Here is a 16,304-nt window from a genome sequence, read left to right on the forward strand (position 1 = left end):
CTTTTAGAGGCCTTGGTGAGGGCTGTTCCGGCTCCTCTGCCCTCTGTTTGCTACTGTACACAGCAGGATTAGTTCAGACTATTATTCATGAAGTCGGTCAAGCATAACAGTGAGTAAACCCTGACCTTGAGCAAAGCGAATGCTGTAAAAGTTTTTTCAGGGTGGAATCTATGGGTTTCAGCACCTAAATCATCACACTTTCACCTTAAACTTGTTACTTGAAGGAAATGCTTGTCTGTATATATCAAAGAGTATCAAAATCAGACAAAACTGTTGTAACAGCAAAACCATAATATGGTTTAAGGTCACAGTTATCGAAAGAAAATAAAGATGCTAAAATAATATAAATATTATTAATAAATTAATATAAAATAAGACTAATTTAAAAAATGCTAATAATAACTACGTGTCATGAGCAGACAAAACACCAAATCTCAGAGATGAGATGTTTTACAGACATTTTGATGAAGGTTAACATCAAATATGATGTTGAAGCAGGGGTGTGCTCAAGAATTGGTTTGTGAATGGAAAAGATCTCATTTTTGTTTAATTACTATAAATTAATTTGCATAACCAGTGGCTAAATTGTGTATTTTGTTTCCTTTTAATTACAGCAAAGTATTTTTTTTAATTAAATTGTAATATTAACATTTACAAGATTATAGTTTCATACAAAATATGATTGTGATTCAATTTTTTATGTACAGCTGAACTCGGCTTTGAATCATTTTAAACACGTCACTGCCAAAATCCTGCTCGTCATATCATTAATGGTTACTCAAGCTAATGGATTTGATTAATGTCCCTATTTCAAACAAAGGTTAGTAAACCTCTGATTATCTTTTTATTATGCTTTTATTTAATGGTCATGGATTACAAATAAGTATGTTTCAAAAAAAATTTGATGGGTTTGCACTTGTATTAAGTAGAAGAATGAGAAAGGATTTACAATTTCCTGGCTCTCTGAAGCTGAAGTTGACCTGCTCCTTGTCACACCATCTTCCTTTCTAGTGGATTGACAATAGACTTAAAATGTCTGGAGAACGTCTATATTCATCGTGTGTACATTTTTGCAAAGCCTCCACTCAGCATGACACTAAAACCCAGCAAATAAGAGAAAATGCACAGGAATTTCAAATAAATCAAAGTGGAACTTCAGTCTAAATGTTGGATGATAAAGTGGGCTCTCATCAGGCCTAATGTACAGTGCAGTGTGTGTGTTTGCAGAGGACACAGAGAGAGGGAGGCAGATAGAGAGAGAGAGAGAAAGAAAAAAAAAAACGAGATTGTGTGTGCGAAAAAGCTTGATATGTATCGCAGTGTCCTCCTTCGAACCACTAGATGGTGCTAAAGTTGGTTTATAAAAAGGTACAACTCAATACAATTAACATAGAATACAGGTTCCTGCCCACCTACCCTGTAGGTCCCGAATGCCCTTATTTATGAACAAATTAGACAACACATTGCTAACCAAGTAGCTTTTTTATTCTAATATTAGCTTCTGCATCAGCTATGAGGAAGCAACATTCACTTTAAAAGGTTCCCTATCTTGAGTCATAGTTACAGGCTTGGCAACTAGAATATATCTTTGTTTTATTTGTATGCATAGTGTTTTACTACTATCTATTTTCTCAAAACGATAATCTACTCGAATTCAAAATGACATTCAATTAAAGAGTTATTGAAGAAATTCAATCAGGTCAAGTTGAAATTTGACAAATGTCTGTCTGCAGGTTTAAAAGTGGTTAGGCATGAACACTCCTATATAGTAGCTGGGCTTCATCTCTCTCCTACCTCACATTGTCGTGCTTCTGAATGTAGATCTTGTGAAACATCATATCCTCCTGCTTGGCATTTATGTCGGCTTTCATCTCCATGGCAACGTGGCGGGGAAGCACGGAGAGGAGGAGGCGTTCCTGCCAACAAGGAATGAGAGAAAGAGAAGAAAAAAGGCAGTTAGATATGAGGAAAAGAAAAATATGGACATGATTTTAATCATCCCCATCAAGGGTTGTCCATTTCTGACTCGGAATTGAGTGTTGAACATTTTTTACTGCTTCTTTTTGCTCGCTCCCCTACCCCTCAGCCCCTGATATGAGGAGTCATCACCAGTGACAACAGTGGCTGCACACTGACGTCACCCTGCTACGTGTGGAATACAGTGGAGTGGCTCAGGGCAGTCTGGAAGATTCTGGTTATCTTCTACCAGCACTGATTAGTTCCTGTCTTGTGCATTGTTTGCCTTTATATAAATCATTAATGTGATATCACATACAACTGCTCTCTCGTCTACACTGGCTTTTGTCACATATATATATCTGGAAAAAAATTATCATTAGAATGTCACGAAAGTGTCGTTGAATCTTTACAACAAATGCATTAAAACATGGACACTAGGTGACTGATGAGATTGCTAATAGAAATACATGGTGTGAAGCACATTTCTGGCCTTCTAGATGTGATACCTGCAGCCAGCTTCCCTCACCTGCTGTTGGTTTTCTCTCTGGGAGTGCAGACGGGCCTGAATGCATTCTCTTGTCTCCTGGAAGGCCTGCCTCTGTGAGCCTTCTGCTGGGTAGTGTGTACACACACCTACTATATTGGTGCAGGAGAAGATCAGCACGTTGGCCACAAGCTGTGAAACAAATGCAGACAGTGTAAGACCCAGAAAAACATATTATGGTACACAGATAAGATTCATGTGCTGCTTTCTTAAAGGGCTTTTTAAGTAATGTATTCCACAAGGAGGATAAAAAAGCAAAACCTCTATCCAACATGAATTTTAATAGATATAATCCCTTAATGTCCTGGATTATTATTCAGCCACAGCTATACATCACAAAGCATATTATTCAGTAACTGCTGTGAATTATTCAATAGCCACACTAACGCTAATAAGAAAGACGCATGTCGTTATTAAGCGAGGACTCTGACAAGTCCTAAGAGTTTCCAAGATGAAATAACTAATACCTAACTGATCACAGGTTGGTCTCATCTCATTTCAGGTCAGACGTGTGCACAGTGCACATATTCTATCACAAGGTGGGCTGTGACATTCATTTTAGAAGTGAGATCAGTACACAGTAGCGTCTGTTCAATGTCTGCACCTTTTAGTTTATTTTAGCTTAAGTTACTCTCTCTGTCTCTCTCTTTCTGTCTCTCTCTTTCTGTCTCCATATTCTTCCTCTTTCTGCAACTCTGGATCTTTCCAGAGTGTAAAAGAGCAGATTTCCATAACATCTCACTCTGAACTGTCATGCTAGTTTAAATATCTTGGTCAATGTGAAAGTAATAGTAAGTCTTTCTGCCTAATATAAACAATGAGAACTTGTGTATTTGTGCAAGCAAATACTGTAGAATGAGTGTGTTTGTCATAGATCCATTACAACAAGCCTTGAACTAAAATATACAAATCTTGCTCTGTGGGAAGAGGAGCTATAGATTGTAGTTACAATTCATTTGTATGTAAACAAAGCATATGGAATCTCTGATACTTTGTGCCCTGAAGCAAGGAAGAAAGAACTGAATACTGCACTGTCTCCTTTCCCTACACCTAAAGCATAAATTAACCCAGACATTGTCTCCAAGGCCTCATAGTCTTGGTACTTAAGTGCAAAAAGAAACAGAAGAAACATTATATAGTGTACAGCAGTATAAGAAGAGAGAAAAAAAATGATTAGCACCAGTATAAAACTCTCAACACACCCTATACATGTTTCGATGATTCCACCAGTGTGTAGCTCAATATTAATATCAATTAGGATTGAAATGCATCTTGTTGAAATTGTATGCATTAATGTACTGCAGACAAAAAAGTCATCCTGATTACCCATTATAATAATAGTAACAATAAACAATATTATTATTCTATGCATGTATGTATTTATTAGTTTGCTTTATATTTATTTAGAGTTTTCCAAGCTTGTAAGCATTTTCCCCCATAATATTCTTGTTATTTTCTAAGATCAAATTCACTACGTTTTGAAAGAGCTTTTAATCCTGTAAATTATTCTCTAAGGGTTTTTTTTTTTCCTCCAGAGCAGTCCAGCAAAATTGTTCTGGCTGAAAATCCATTTCATTTAGGCCAAATTAACTTCCAATTGGGCATTTGATATCTTGATGCAAACTGTATTACACCGCTCTCTAGTGTGTTATACTCATCTAGACCTGCAGACCTACAGAAATGCCTAAATGAACGAACGCACACTTACCCTAGCATAGCAATGCATACATATTACCAAGAAACATTACTGTCCTATTTATAGCCCCACTTCCTTAGCAGCCCTTATTAGGAAACGAAATGCCTTTGTTCATGCGCTGCCCAATAAAAACATTATTATTCAGCAAGGGCAAACTGAAATACAGAAAAGGTACCTAGGTTTCGTTATCCCAACTATTATCCAGGAAATGAGGTTTCTTACTGAATTGCTGATCAAATACTATCCATCATTTTAGCATCAGTTCAAAAATTGTTTTTGATCACTAGAACATTAGAAATATCTCTAATTAGTCAAGAAAAAAATGCCATCATCAGTTCTGTTGGACAGAATTTCATACAGTCAGTAAAGAGCAGTCAATGGGAGAAACTCCACGTAATCTAAGCTGGCATCTCAAAATCCTACAGCCTCACTAAATTTATTTTATATTCCAGAGATTTGCTTCTATAACCGGCCCCACCATAACGGGACATTACTGTCACAGGGCTAGACTGAGCACCGCAGATCCAGTGACATGCAGAATAGGTCCATTTAATCAAGATATTTTGGTCAGAAGGTAGGTTTTGTCTGAGGCCTGGACATTATATAAGAATGTCCATCAGTAATATTTATGCCAGTTATCCGTATCTGTAAAAATATTTCTGCTTTTAATGGACAGATCATGTTTGCTTCACCATTCTGCCTCATAATAATGGAATATGTAAGAGTACTAGGACCTGTGCATGAATGAAAATTTCAAAATAATGATTAAGCTGGCATGCCAAATGCATGAATGATTTCACAAAACATTTATATTTATTCACATGGTCAACAGCATGGGTCATGTAAATAGTATAAACTTTGGATCATGTTTCATTTTCATTAATATGAGAGGTTTACTCTAGAATACTCTAGAATAGGGGGCCATCAATTAGTTCTGACATGGGTCCAAACTTTTAAACATAGTCAAATAAATCAGGTACCAACATTTAGTAGGAAGTTTTGACATTACATTGATTGAAATTGTACACTATGTAGTGCAATAAAAAGGTTCCACATGCCATTTAAAATTAAGCCACAGAACAATGTTTAGAACTTCTTGCTATACAAGGAATATAAAACAATTAAATCATCATCTCCTTTACAATGGAAAAACACAAGACATGCTTAAATGAAAACTTAAAACCAAACTAGCGTTTTTTGTACCAATTCCTCCTCGATAACATTCTGGCTGTTTTATTCCCTAACCGTGGCCAAACAGCTAATGACTGCAGAGTTTCTGGCCATTAAGGAGCAGGATTCTGCTATGCCACCATTTGATGATGGGACAAGGATAAAGCCCTGCACTCAGACTTTAGTACAACATGTGACAGATTTAAACAAAATCAAGCGTGTTCATACTCACACTGTCTTGTCTGTCAAATGATAGCTACGCCAACAGGTAAGGCCAGTGAGCAAAGCAAAAAGAACACACTGTTTAATGGATGCTCCTTAAGTGCATTATAGCAGAGTCCATACTGGTGCAGCGGAAAGCATGGAGGTCAAGATGAGCCTCAGAATTTGCTCAACATAATGGATTACATTAGCAAAATAACAGAAAGCTTATTTGCTACTAGCTGCCATTTAAAAATAAAAAAGCTGGTAGAATTATTAGAGGCCTTGTAAAGACTGAAAACTTTGGCCCAGCTGGTCTCAACTTCCTAGTGAGAGGATTGTTAACTTTAATAGTGAGAAAGTGTTTCTAAAGTGATAACTAATCAACTATTTTATGGTGATGGCTAGTGCAATGACGCATTGGGAAGTGTGGTCTACGTGAGCAAAGTGATGTAAAAAGCCAGTAAATCAGTCTCTAACCTCAATATCCACACAATAGTACAATTAGAGATGACAGTGTATCAAGATCCCTTGGTAAAATAATAATTCAGTTTGAAAATATGCTTAACAATGTATATATAACAATAAAACTTCTTTCAAAAGTCCATTTCTTTTATGTTACAGTATTCATAAAACTATTTGGTCACATTTCATTCTTTCTATTATGAGAGATAAAGTATGGAGATAGAGGAATGTCTCTTTAAGAGAATGTCTTTATGCTACTCACAAATCATAGATGTTTGATTGGTCGAGTTAATTGTTAACCATCACAAACTGCTGCTCTGGCCGTTTGACTCTGGGGTTCGAACCAGGTCTGTGTCAGATTGCCTGTGTGTACAGTGGATCGGTATGAGATTAGACCCATGTGGGGATGGACAGGGACAATAATTCAAGGTGGTACTCTTTAACCATTGTATGTTTCAGTAGTAATAGTGGATGCTGTTAAATATTAAGGGTAGTACACTAAAAAACTAAAGGTTTCAAACAAAAGTAATTCAGCAGTTGGGAAATCAAATAGTTTCTAAAGCTGAAAGAGGTGAAACCAGTTGATGTTAAACAATAAATAAATAACAAAACTAGTAACAATAACAGAGCATTTAAAAATGTATATTATATATATTCTATTATTCTCATTAGATATTCCAGTTCAGAAATAGACTAATATGAAGTTAAAAAAAAGAGTAAAAATAAATAAATAAATAAATAAATAAAATGTTTAACACATTTAACTTTACACGCATTCTCTTTTCAGTGCATGAGTAAAAACACAATAGTCACTAATCATATCCATAAGTATACTGCATTGGAGAAAAACTTGGCGATAAGAAATGTAATTAAGCCCTAGACATCTTTCTCTATAGGTAAGCACCAGTTGGACTAGTAAACACATTTTGTTATGATGTATTGATGCAAATCAGAAGTGTGAACAAACACAGACAGAGAGAGCAGTCACTCTAACACACTCCTATTAAACAGCACGGCAGGCCGAGTGAGCAGGTTGTGTTTGCAGAAGCTTTGAGCTTCAGTGCTGTCTCCAGCTTTTATAGAGTATGGGGACAAACGTGAAGCGTTAAGAATTCATTTGACTATTTGAGTGATCGGTTTTATCGTCTCCTGTTATTTTTTTCTAAAACTCTTTTACATATTATTGTTTTTGTGATGCAAACATTCCATGCACAAACACGCTTTCTGTAAGACATGCACCTGATATATATATATATATATAGTCATTAATCTTCACAATCAATTCACAAGTGTGCTCTAATGTGTATAAAACCAAAACACAGTGATTTATGGAATAACTAATTATTCTGTATTTTATTCTAAATTATTCTATCATTTCTGGAACTAATTTCAGGTTTATTAAAGTAGACTTGCTAGAGAAAATGTTCAAGTTCTTTCATATTCACACCACCCCTGGGCAGACATTTGTGTAACACACGATGGTGCCGATTGTACTGGGATCCTAAATGTCACGTCCTGAGTCACACCTTTGAAGAGGATCGCTAGCCCCACCCCTGACACAAAGAAGAAAAAGCATTTTCAATTTTTCATCATCCACTTCAAAAATATTCCAAATATAGTTACTCTAAACATCCACCATATGGACCTCTGAGCTTTAGTGCTTTTTGATGTGGATAGCGGGTTTCTGAGTCCAATTTCTTCCCTGGTATTTGAAAACAACAGGAAAAAACCTACTAACACACATGCATCAAGGAAACATAAGTAAAGTTAAAGAAGATAAGACACAGCACAGCAGATTACCATCAAATGCCTAGAGCCATAGATAAGTTCTGAAAAGTAAAAATACATGCAGCAATGCATACAGTGCAAAATAGGAAATGGTATATGTAAAAAAAAAAAAATTATATATTTGCATTATGCATTTTTTTTATGCAACACTGCATTATGAACAGTGTTATAAAATTATGCAAACCACCAGCACTGGATTTGTGTGTGACCTCTTCTCTAATGTCCTAGACACTTCAGAGTTAGAGTCCATGTCTGTTCAGATGACCTTCAATAAACCATAACAACGAGAACCACTAACCTTGGAATGTGCCACTGCAATGTACTTTTACTTGGTTGAAACTTACCCAATGTGAAATGTAAAGCAAAAGTTAGTATGCTAGTTCTACAGTAACATTTTTTAATATATAAAATATATTAGATTTACTAGAGTAGGAATGTACCAATTCAATACTAGCCTGAAACAGCAGATCTCTATTTGATTGACTATTCAGATCCATTGAATCATCTTACACTGTGAACATGTGATACTGTCCAACACAACACATCTTTGTTCAGCTCACTAGGGAAATCAGAGAGTTATCTGATCAGACAAGAATCTAACAATGGCAATATGAATTAAAGGCTAAAGGTTCCAGTTTTTTTCCAATTCCAGTTTTAGTACACACCTCTAAATGAACGAGCACGATATACTGTATATATACTGTATATCTATACAGTATATATACAGTTGGTGCTCGTGCTCAGAACGTACAGAACGTGCTCGTTCATTTAGAGGTGTGTACTAAAACTGGAATCACTTAACTCCCAACAAAATAAGTTTTCCATTTGCAGACACAGACCTCGCATCCCAAAGCTCCTCAGATGAGGAAAGGAAAGAAGAAACAGCTCTCAAGTCTATACGTTGGAAATGCCTACCATAGTATACTGGTGCATATTATAGCTCAAAGTGTTGATTTCCTATAAATTGAGTGCATTCACATCCATATTTTTGTGGAAAGTACAGTACATTTTATAAGTGCCTTCACGAACAACCACCAGCCTGAAGTACCAAATATAATAGTTCAACTTAATTATAATTTAAACTGTCATTTTTAAAACGTGCAAACTGATTAGCTAAGGACACGTTTTAGAAAACAAACCTTGTCATTTCTAACTTTGCATTTTTTGTCTGCCACTAAATATTATTCTCCAGCATCATTCAGATTCAAAGTGAAAACTAAAAAGGCTCTAGCTATTCAAATAACTGCCTTAACGCAGTTTCCTGCCACATTAAGACAGCGATGTTGAATATACACTGAATACTGGGAGCATACTCGACCAATTCAGCCATCTATCTGCTGGTTCTGAAGGAAACCACATTCACCAGAGATATGGAGGAAATGGAGGGAAACCAATCACTGGCCCATGGAAATCCAAAGGGCTCAAAATGTAGGCAAAACACTCTCTGTGGCCAAAAATAGAGGACAGAAGATTATTTGAGTCACCAGTTTTGGAGACCAGGTTACCTGTAGCTCTGACTGTAGTCACAAGCTGTTCTATCATATACTAGGTTGAAGGGGATTTTCATAACAAATTATTTATAGCAATGGTCCAAAGAGGTCACAGTGAACAATAAATACAGCATCTTTTAATTAAAATGCTTTTAATTAATGCTGTATTAAAAACCTGGTAGTAACATTAGCCTAATATAATTAGCTTCATTGTCATATGCCATAGTTACACAAATCATATAATTACTACACCTTACCTAATGTAACTCCATTCTTAATCTTAATTTCATTCTGTTCATATTCTGTCTAGATCACTTCTGTCTCCGTCTCTACCTGGGAAAATTAAATGCCTAGCAGTATCAGTGGCCTCTCTGCATGCTTGCAAACTCATCTGCAGTGTAACAGGTGAGTCTGTGTGTGCGCTACACATTCCATCAGCATTCATCTTCATACAGATCTGATTCAGCCTACAACAAATTAACGGTGGCTCAGTCCTGACCTTGACCCCCCCCCCGTCATAGCTGCCATTTCAGATGGCGACATGGAGAAAATCTCTTGCACGCCTGAATCTGTCATCAATGTTCAACCTAGCACAACCGTTGTGCATTCCTAAATGGAGTGCATATTTCATAATAACAATACATACTGTTGCTAGGAAACGCTAACCACCATTTCTCCAATAAACTGCAATGCGAAGCACTAATGAATGCCACCACCTTCCACCACCTTGCTAATAGTTAGTCTATTAAAATCAGTAACTGCATTTCTTATAGTAAACTGTGGGCTGTTTATTATTGAAATAAAAAAAAAAAAGATTTTTGGATTCTATATCCAGACTGGTCTGACTTTATTACTGCTATTATTGCAATAAACCTATTAACAGTAAATACAAACGCATATTTTCAAGCAAAAGGCATTTTAAAAATAAGCCTCACTATTGTCTATTTCAAGATGGATTATATTGAGTTGTCATACTTCAATGAATGCACTGCAATCTTCAGTGGTAACTCACCACCCCTTAACTATATATTAATAAGTTCTTTCTATCTATCTATCCATCTATCTATCTATCTATCCATCTATCGTCGCTGTCAGGCGGAATCCTCGTATCTCCAAAACCGTTATTTTTCAGGAAATGAAAAAAAACGGCGTACCTTATCTGCAGTGCACAGGGTTTAGTCCGTGTTGCAGTGGATTGTCTTGCGCTAAATTCCTGTCCTCAGACGAGCACCAGAACTAGCGGGGGTCAAGATTTGTTTTTTCTTTGAGCCCAGTGTTTTGAAGACATTTACCTCAGAAGACGTGTTGATTCGTTGCGACTCTTATTAAGGAGAAATATGCCGCGAATCTCTCCCGCGGCGTGAGGAAGAAGTGGACAGTTGAAGTGTCCAATGGAGTTATGAGATTTGTGCTCAAGCTATTTTCAAGACTTTAGATTGGTTAATAACTTGTAAAAATAACAGACCCACGTGGGGACTGACAAAAAAATATTAAATTGACCAAATTTGGACATACGAGGTTTCCGCCCGACAGCGACGATATATATATATATATATTCATTCATTCATTTTCGTCATCATCATCGCAGGGCACACACACACTCTCATTCACTCACGCAATCGCACACTACGGACAATTTTCCAGAGATGCCAATCAACCTACCATGCATGTCTTTGGACCGGGGGAGGAAACCGGAGTACCCGGAGAAAACCCCGAGGCACGGGGAGAACATGCAAACTCCACACACACAAGGCGGAGGCGGGAATCGAACCCCCAACCCTGGAGGTGTGAGGCGAACGTATATATACATATATATACACACATATACATACATACATACATACATACATACATACATACATACATACATACACACACATATACATATATATATATATTTTTTACACTTTATTTTTTTAAAGTGGTAATAGTAAAATATAGTGATAAATATAATAAAGCACCGGTATATATTAACCGGTAAAATAGTTCCTGCTAGATAAGCTGATAACACAAGCTAACATGTAGTGAATTCCAGACATTCATGTACCAGGTCTAACAACTTTTTTATGCATGGAAGAAAAAGATTTTATTTTGTCACATATACACTATAACACACTGAAATACATTTAATCACATATCTCAGTTTGTAATGAAATTAAGGGTCAAAGGGTCAACCATGATACATCACCCTGGGAGCAGATGTTAAGGGCCATGGTCAAGGGCCCAGCTGGGGCAGCTTAGCAATACTGGGACTTGAACTCCTGGGCTCGTATGCATGTGGGCATTTCCCCTTAAAATTAAAGGGAAGATCCTAGTAAAGATAAAGGTTATTCATAAAGCATCTTAACTGTTAAAAGGGCATACAAGGTCAAAAAGTGTTATGAGTAGGGAGGAGGAATTAAGAGTTTCTTCAGCAGAGGAAAAAAGAGAGAGAAGAAATGTATTGCATACAGTTTTAATAATGATAGTGAGTTAACAAGATGCTACAGATTAGATCATGTAGCGATTACATACTGATCTTACCACATCTCTAATATGATCGGTCACAGACGTAATCCCTAAATCATATAGCCTATCTTATCTTAACATAGAGACGGAGTGAAGGCTTATAATAGACCATATTTTAAAAGCACTCCTTTTTTTCCCCCCACCAGTGACGAACCTTTCAAGAACAGCAACAAAATCAGTGTCATCTCCACCCAGGTACATACTATAAGATTATAGACTATAAGAAACCTTTTAGATTATGCATTTCCCAACTATAGTACATTGTAATAAAACCAAGCTCAAAATCAAACATCAAAAACGCCATATATAATATCCAAGACTTTTACCACCATGAAATGGACTATTCAGTGTATTTATTCCCTGCGACTGTAAGTGGATAGACTTATTGTATTCTAGGACACTGCAAATTAAAGCAAATTTAATTCAGCTGCTTTTAAGCAAGTCATTCAAGTCAGTTTTTTAATTATATGAGATGAGGTAAATACATTTTGTTTTATTCTACAAAGGTCAATTAAAACTTTACCCCTACAAGCATATTGTCTTTAGTCATGCAGCTAAACTCTGGCCTGATGAGCTGTTTTTTAGCTACATCATTTACATAAATGCATACAATGACTGGTTAAGATAAGATCTGCTAAAGAAGCTGAACCAGTTCATATTTTGAAAACTAGAGTTGTTCAACCATGTTATATTCCATGAGTATATTCCCACAGTTCTGTATTTTGTTTTCAAAGACTCCATCCAATTAAACACTTTCCAGGGTCGGCAACTGGACGGCTGTCCACCTTTAGATGAACCCTTATGACTAATGACGTACTTAGCATTGTGACACTATTCTCATAACAGAGAATATAAACATAAAAAAATTCTACCATTTTATACCTATCCACAAGGGCAATGTCAGAAGAAAAGGAAAGAGCATCATTGTCCACCCCAGCACACTGGAAGCACAGCCGCTGATTGTATGCTATATATAGGATATAAATGCAACAACAGGAAAAATGCACAAGGATAACCTGGTGATCCTGCCCTTGTTATACAGTATTTATTTATCATACCCTTCTTTTCATTCTTTATCACTATCCTTCTCCGTTATTCTCAGTAGGAACCTTTGTGCTGTGTACAAGTTTCGATAGTTCTGTAACGATACAGAATATAGTGGCACATGGCTGCAGTCCTGTGAGACTCAGCTGGGCTCATGGTTATGTAAGTGCAGGCCAAAGGGCAACGCCGCTCACAGATGCACAAGTGAGGGCATTGAAGCTCTAGCATACTTTTATACCCCTTTTAATATCTGCAGTTACTTAATTAAGAGCTGTTTTGCATTGAACATGAATCATAGGGGGCTTTTACAGCCATTTTAAATGTAAATGTGAGAGCATGGAAATAATAGTCACACCTTGTATTTGCTAATGGAATAACATGTCCGGTCACAATCTAGTCCTAGTCCATAATTAATTCCACTAGACTGATTCAAATAGTTAGAGATCAAAACAGAGTTGATGGAGGAAAGAACACAAGTTCTCCACAAAAAAAAATGTCTACAGGCTTTTCTTTGCTAGCCTTCAAACCCTAAGTTTAATAAACAATCAGCTGGCATGCCATCGCCAGTGTATGCCAGAGGGACATCAGGGTCAGCAGTTTGTTGTACACAAGAGAACACAGGCTGTGTTGGAGGAATGGAAAATGGATGCAACTGTTACATTATTAATGCACAGTGGTAAAGCCACTGAAGAGTTGTATAACCAACCCAAACCATTTTACTGGAAAGTACGGGGTGGGTGGGGGGGGGGGGGGCATAACAGCATAACCTGTTAAAATCTACTATAAAGATCTCAAAGAATTTGAAGCCAGTGACCCTTTCAGCATAAACATAAATGTACAGTCCCCATAACAACTGCCACACTAATTATTTTCTAGCCATATAAATGTTAAGGTTAGTCACACAGTATTGGCTGTTATATTTTTATTGCTTTTACAATACCTATGATTTGGATCTTTTTATTCCTGAATGTTCCATTCAAACGTGTTATATTCAAGCTTACAATATACAATATGTATACGTTCATTCAATTATCTTTATCTTGGTTTTAAGGGCTTGGGACCTTAAGGTTGGAGGCTGGGAATACAGTGGAATACTATGCAAACACTCATTCACACACTCACTCACACCTAGCGGTAATTTAGTATAATCAATCCATCTACTGCAATCTTTTTTAAAGGTGATAGGAAATCGAAGGATGCCCTCAGAATGCCATACAGACAGCAATATGTACAGAAGAGCGTAAAAACCCCTCAAAGACAGTATCGCAAGTTCACAATCGAACCATGGTCCCTGGAGTTATGAGGCAGAATATAACCTGCTGCATAACTTTTCCAGAATATTTACCTGTTTAAGTTTTCAGGTTTTTATTAGGAAATACTGGAGCACATATCTGAGAAGCATTTACATACCAATTAAATTCAGTTAGGCATAAAACTAATATAACAGAATAATTTCAATAACAACAGTTGTTAATAGTAATCTTCACCATTAAAAATTAAAATAAGAATTAATAAAAAATAAATCTCTCTTTTTTTAATCTATATCTTATAGATATCACTTTAAGAAGCAATGATGTATGGACATTTCACAAGGCCTAACGTATTCAGTTAAAACCTTCTTCCAAGTTTTTCACAAGAGAATAGTTTATGGAGGTAATAGTTTAATAGTTAATGGAAATAGATAATACGGTCTCTCAGTCACGAGAAATCCCAAACTCAAAAGCCAAAGTGAGCCATAAAGAGAATAAAGGGAGTTTTGTTTTATGGACTAATCAAATGTAAAAATCATATTAAAGATGACAAATCTGATATCCAAAATAAGTATCTGCAAAATAACATCAAAAATAGATGATCGGATATTAGAGAACAACGTCTTTAATATTGGATCCTATTAAACAATCAGGACTTATCTTAGAAGCCTGCAGCAATTTGTTGAGGCAAAAAACAAAAAACCTACAGTTCCCTGCAAAAGTACTGGAAATGCTTCTTTTTTGATGATCGTGGAACACTTTTATGGACTGATGGGAACAAGATTAAGTTCCACCGAAATGGTTCGAAAGGCCAAAATATTGAAAAAGAAAGAATCTGTTCATCTGTACAAAACTTACAAGCTCATCAGTCAAGCACAATGGAGGTAGTATCATGGCTTGTGCTTGCATGACTGCTTCTGGAACAGACTCACTAATCTTTATTGATGATGTAACTCATGATGGAAACAGAAAAATTATTTCAGGAGTCTACAGAAACATTGTCAGTCAGTTTATAAGATTCAGCTTCATCGTGCAGCAAGACAGTGAGCCAAAATACACTGCCAACACAACAAAGGACTTTATCAGAGGAACAATGTGGAAGGGTTTAGACTAGTTTCAGACTGGCCAAGTGAATCAGAAGACCTTACCAATGCATTGGTATTGGTGTGAATGCATTTAAACTCCTGAAAAAGAGAATGAAGGAAGAAACAACAACTCTTCCAACAAATCTGTGGTACAAGACTGAAAAAGAAGAATGCAACAGTTTGGTGGTTCTCCAGGTTCATACAGTTATTGCAAATAGGAGAGGTAACCAAATATTAACTGTTTTTCACTATAAGATGATTTGTTCTTATACCTTTAGTCATGGAAACAATTGGCCGTTTGCGATTTGAGGTTCTAAACAAAAGAATTTGCCTTGCCAGTCCAATACTTTCAGAGGGGACTGTATGTGCTTAATAGTTTAAGCTTTAATTAGCAACTGTCAGATAGCTGTGTTATGGTTATGCTTCACAAAGCAGCTAAATATAACGGAACAGCTGATTTTCACACACTGATGTTATTAAGATGTTAGATAGTCAGATGTTAGATAGTCAGTTAGATAGTCAGTTGCATGTGCAGACAGTCTGCTTTTGAGCGAGGGGTAAAACGAGTGAGGGGATCTACTGTCCGGCTTAAACATGACATTGGTTTCAGAATACCATTGGGAAGTTGTGACGCTCTTAAATAATATAATCAGACAAGAGAAGAGTCCCTGTGCACAGAAGTCTTCTCCTGAGTTTACATTAATATTTAGTTTAAACAGACAGGTCTCTGAATCCTGTCATAGTAATGCTCTGGTGAAGGCAATAACTGAGACACTCCCCTTTTAAGAGGTCAGGCTGCCATCTCTAGCTCACTGAAAAGCCAGAGATCAGTCAAAGATACTGAGCAGAAACGAAGCTCGTCTGTTTCTTGGAGATCAAAGCAGCTCATGCAACACCATAGAATCAATGCCTCTATGGTGTAAACTAATTCATTGTTATATCCCACTATTATAACCTGTATTATTTCTGCCAATATCTAAACATTTAAAAAACAAAAGGCAAGAAACTCAGTGAATTCCATCTGTAGTGGCTCAGGACTTTGGGGATATAATAAGTTTGTTATTCTCTGAAAGTGCATGCCCTATTTGAACGAGAATGGAATGA

The 16,304-nt window shown here is 36.5% G+C and overlaps 1 protein-coding gene across 2 annotated transcripts in view; it reads right to left on the reverse strand.

Annotated features, from left to right (window-relative positions):
* adcy5 (adenylate cyclase 5) overlaps positions 1-16,304 on the reverse strand; it is a 62,843-nt gene that overhangs the window by 23,500 nt on the left and 23,039 nt on the right. For both annotated transcript variants that reach the window (XM_060876274.1, XM_060876273.1), the window contains exons 2-3: positions 2,486-2,635; positions 1,795-1,916 (exon numbers count right to left, since the gene is read on the reverse strand). In XM_060876274.1, coding sequence (XP_060732257.1) covers positions 1,795-1,916; positions 2,486-2,635 — 272 coding nt within the window. The remainder of the gene's footprint in view (positions 1-1,794; positions 1,917-2,485; positions 2,636-16,304) is intronic.

The sequence above is a fragment of the Tachysurus vachellii genome, chromosome 8 (genome assembly GCF_030014155.1).
Source record: "Tachysurus vachellii isolate PV-2020 chromosome 8, HZAU_Pvac_v1, whole genome shotgun sequence".
NCBI classification, from domain to species: Eukaryota; Metazoa; Chordata; class Actinopteri; order Siluriformes; family Bagridae; genus Tachysurus; species Tachysurus vachellii.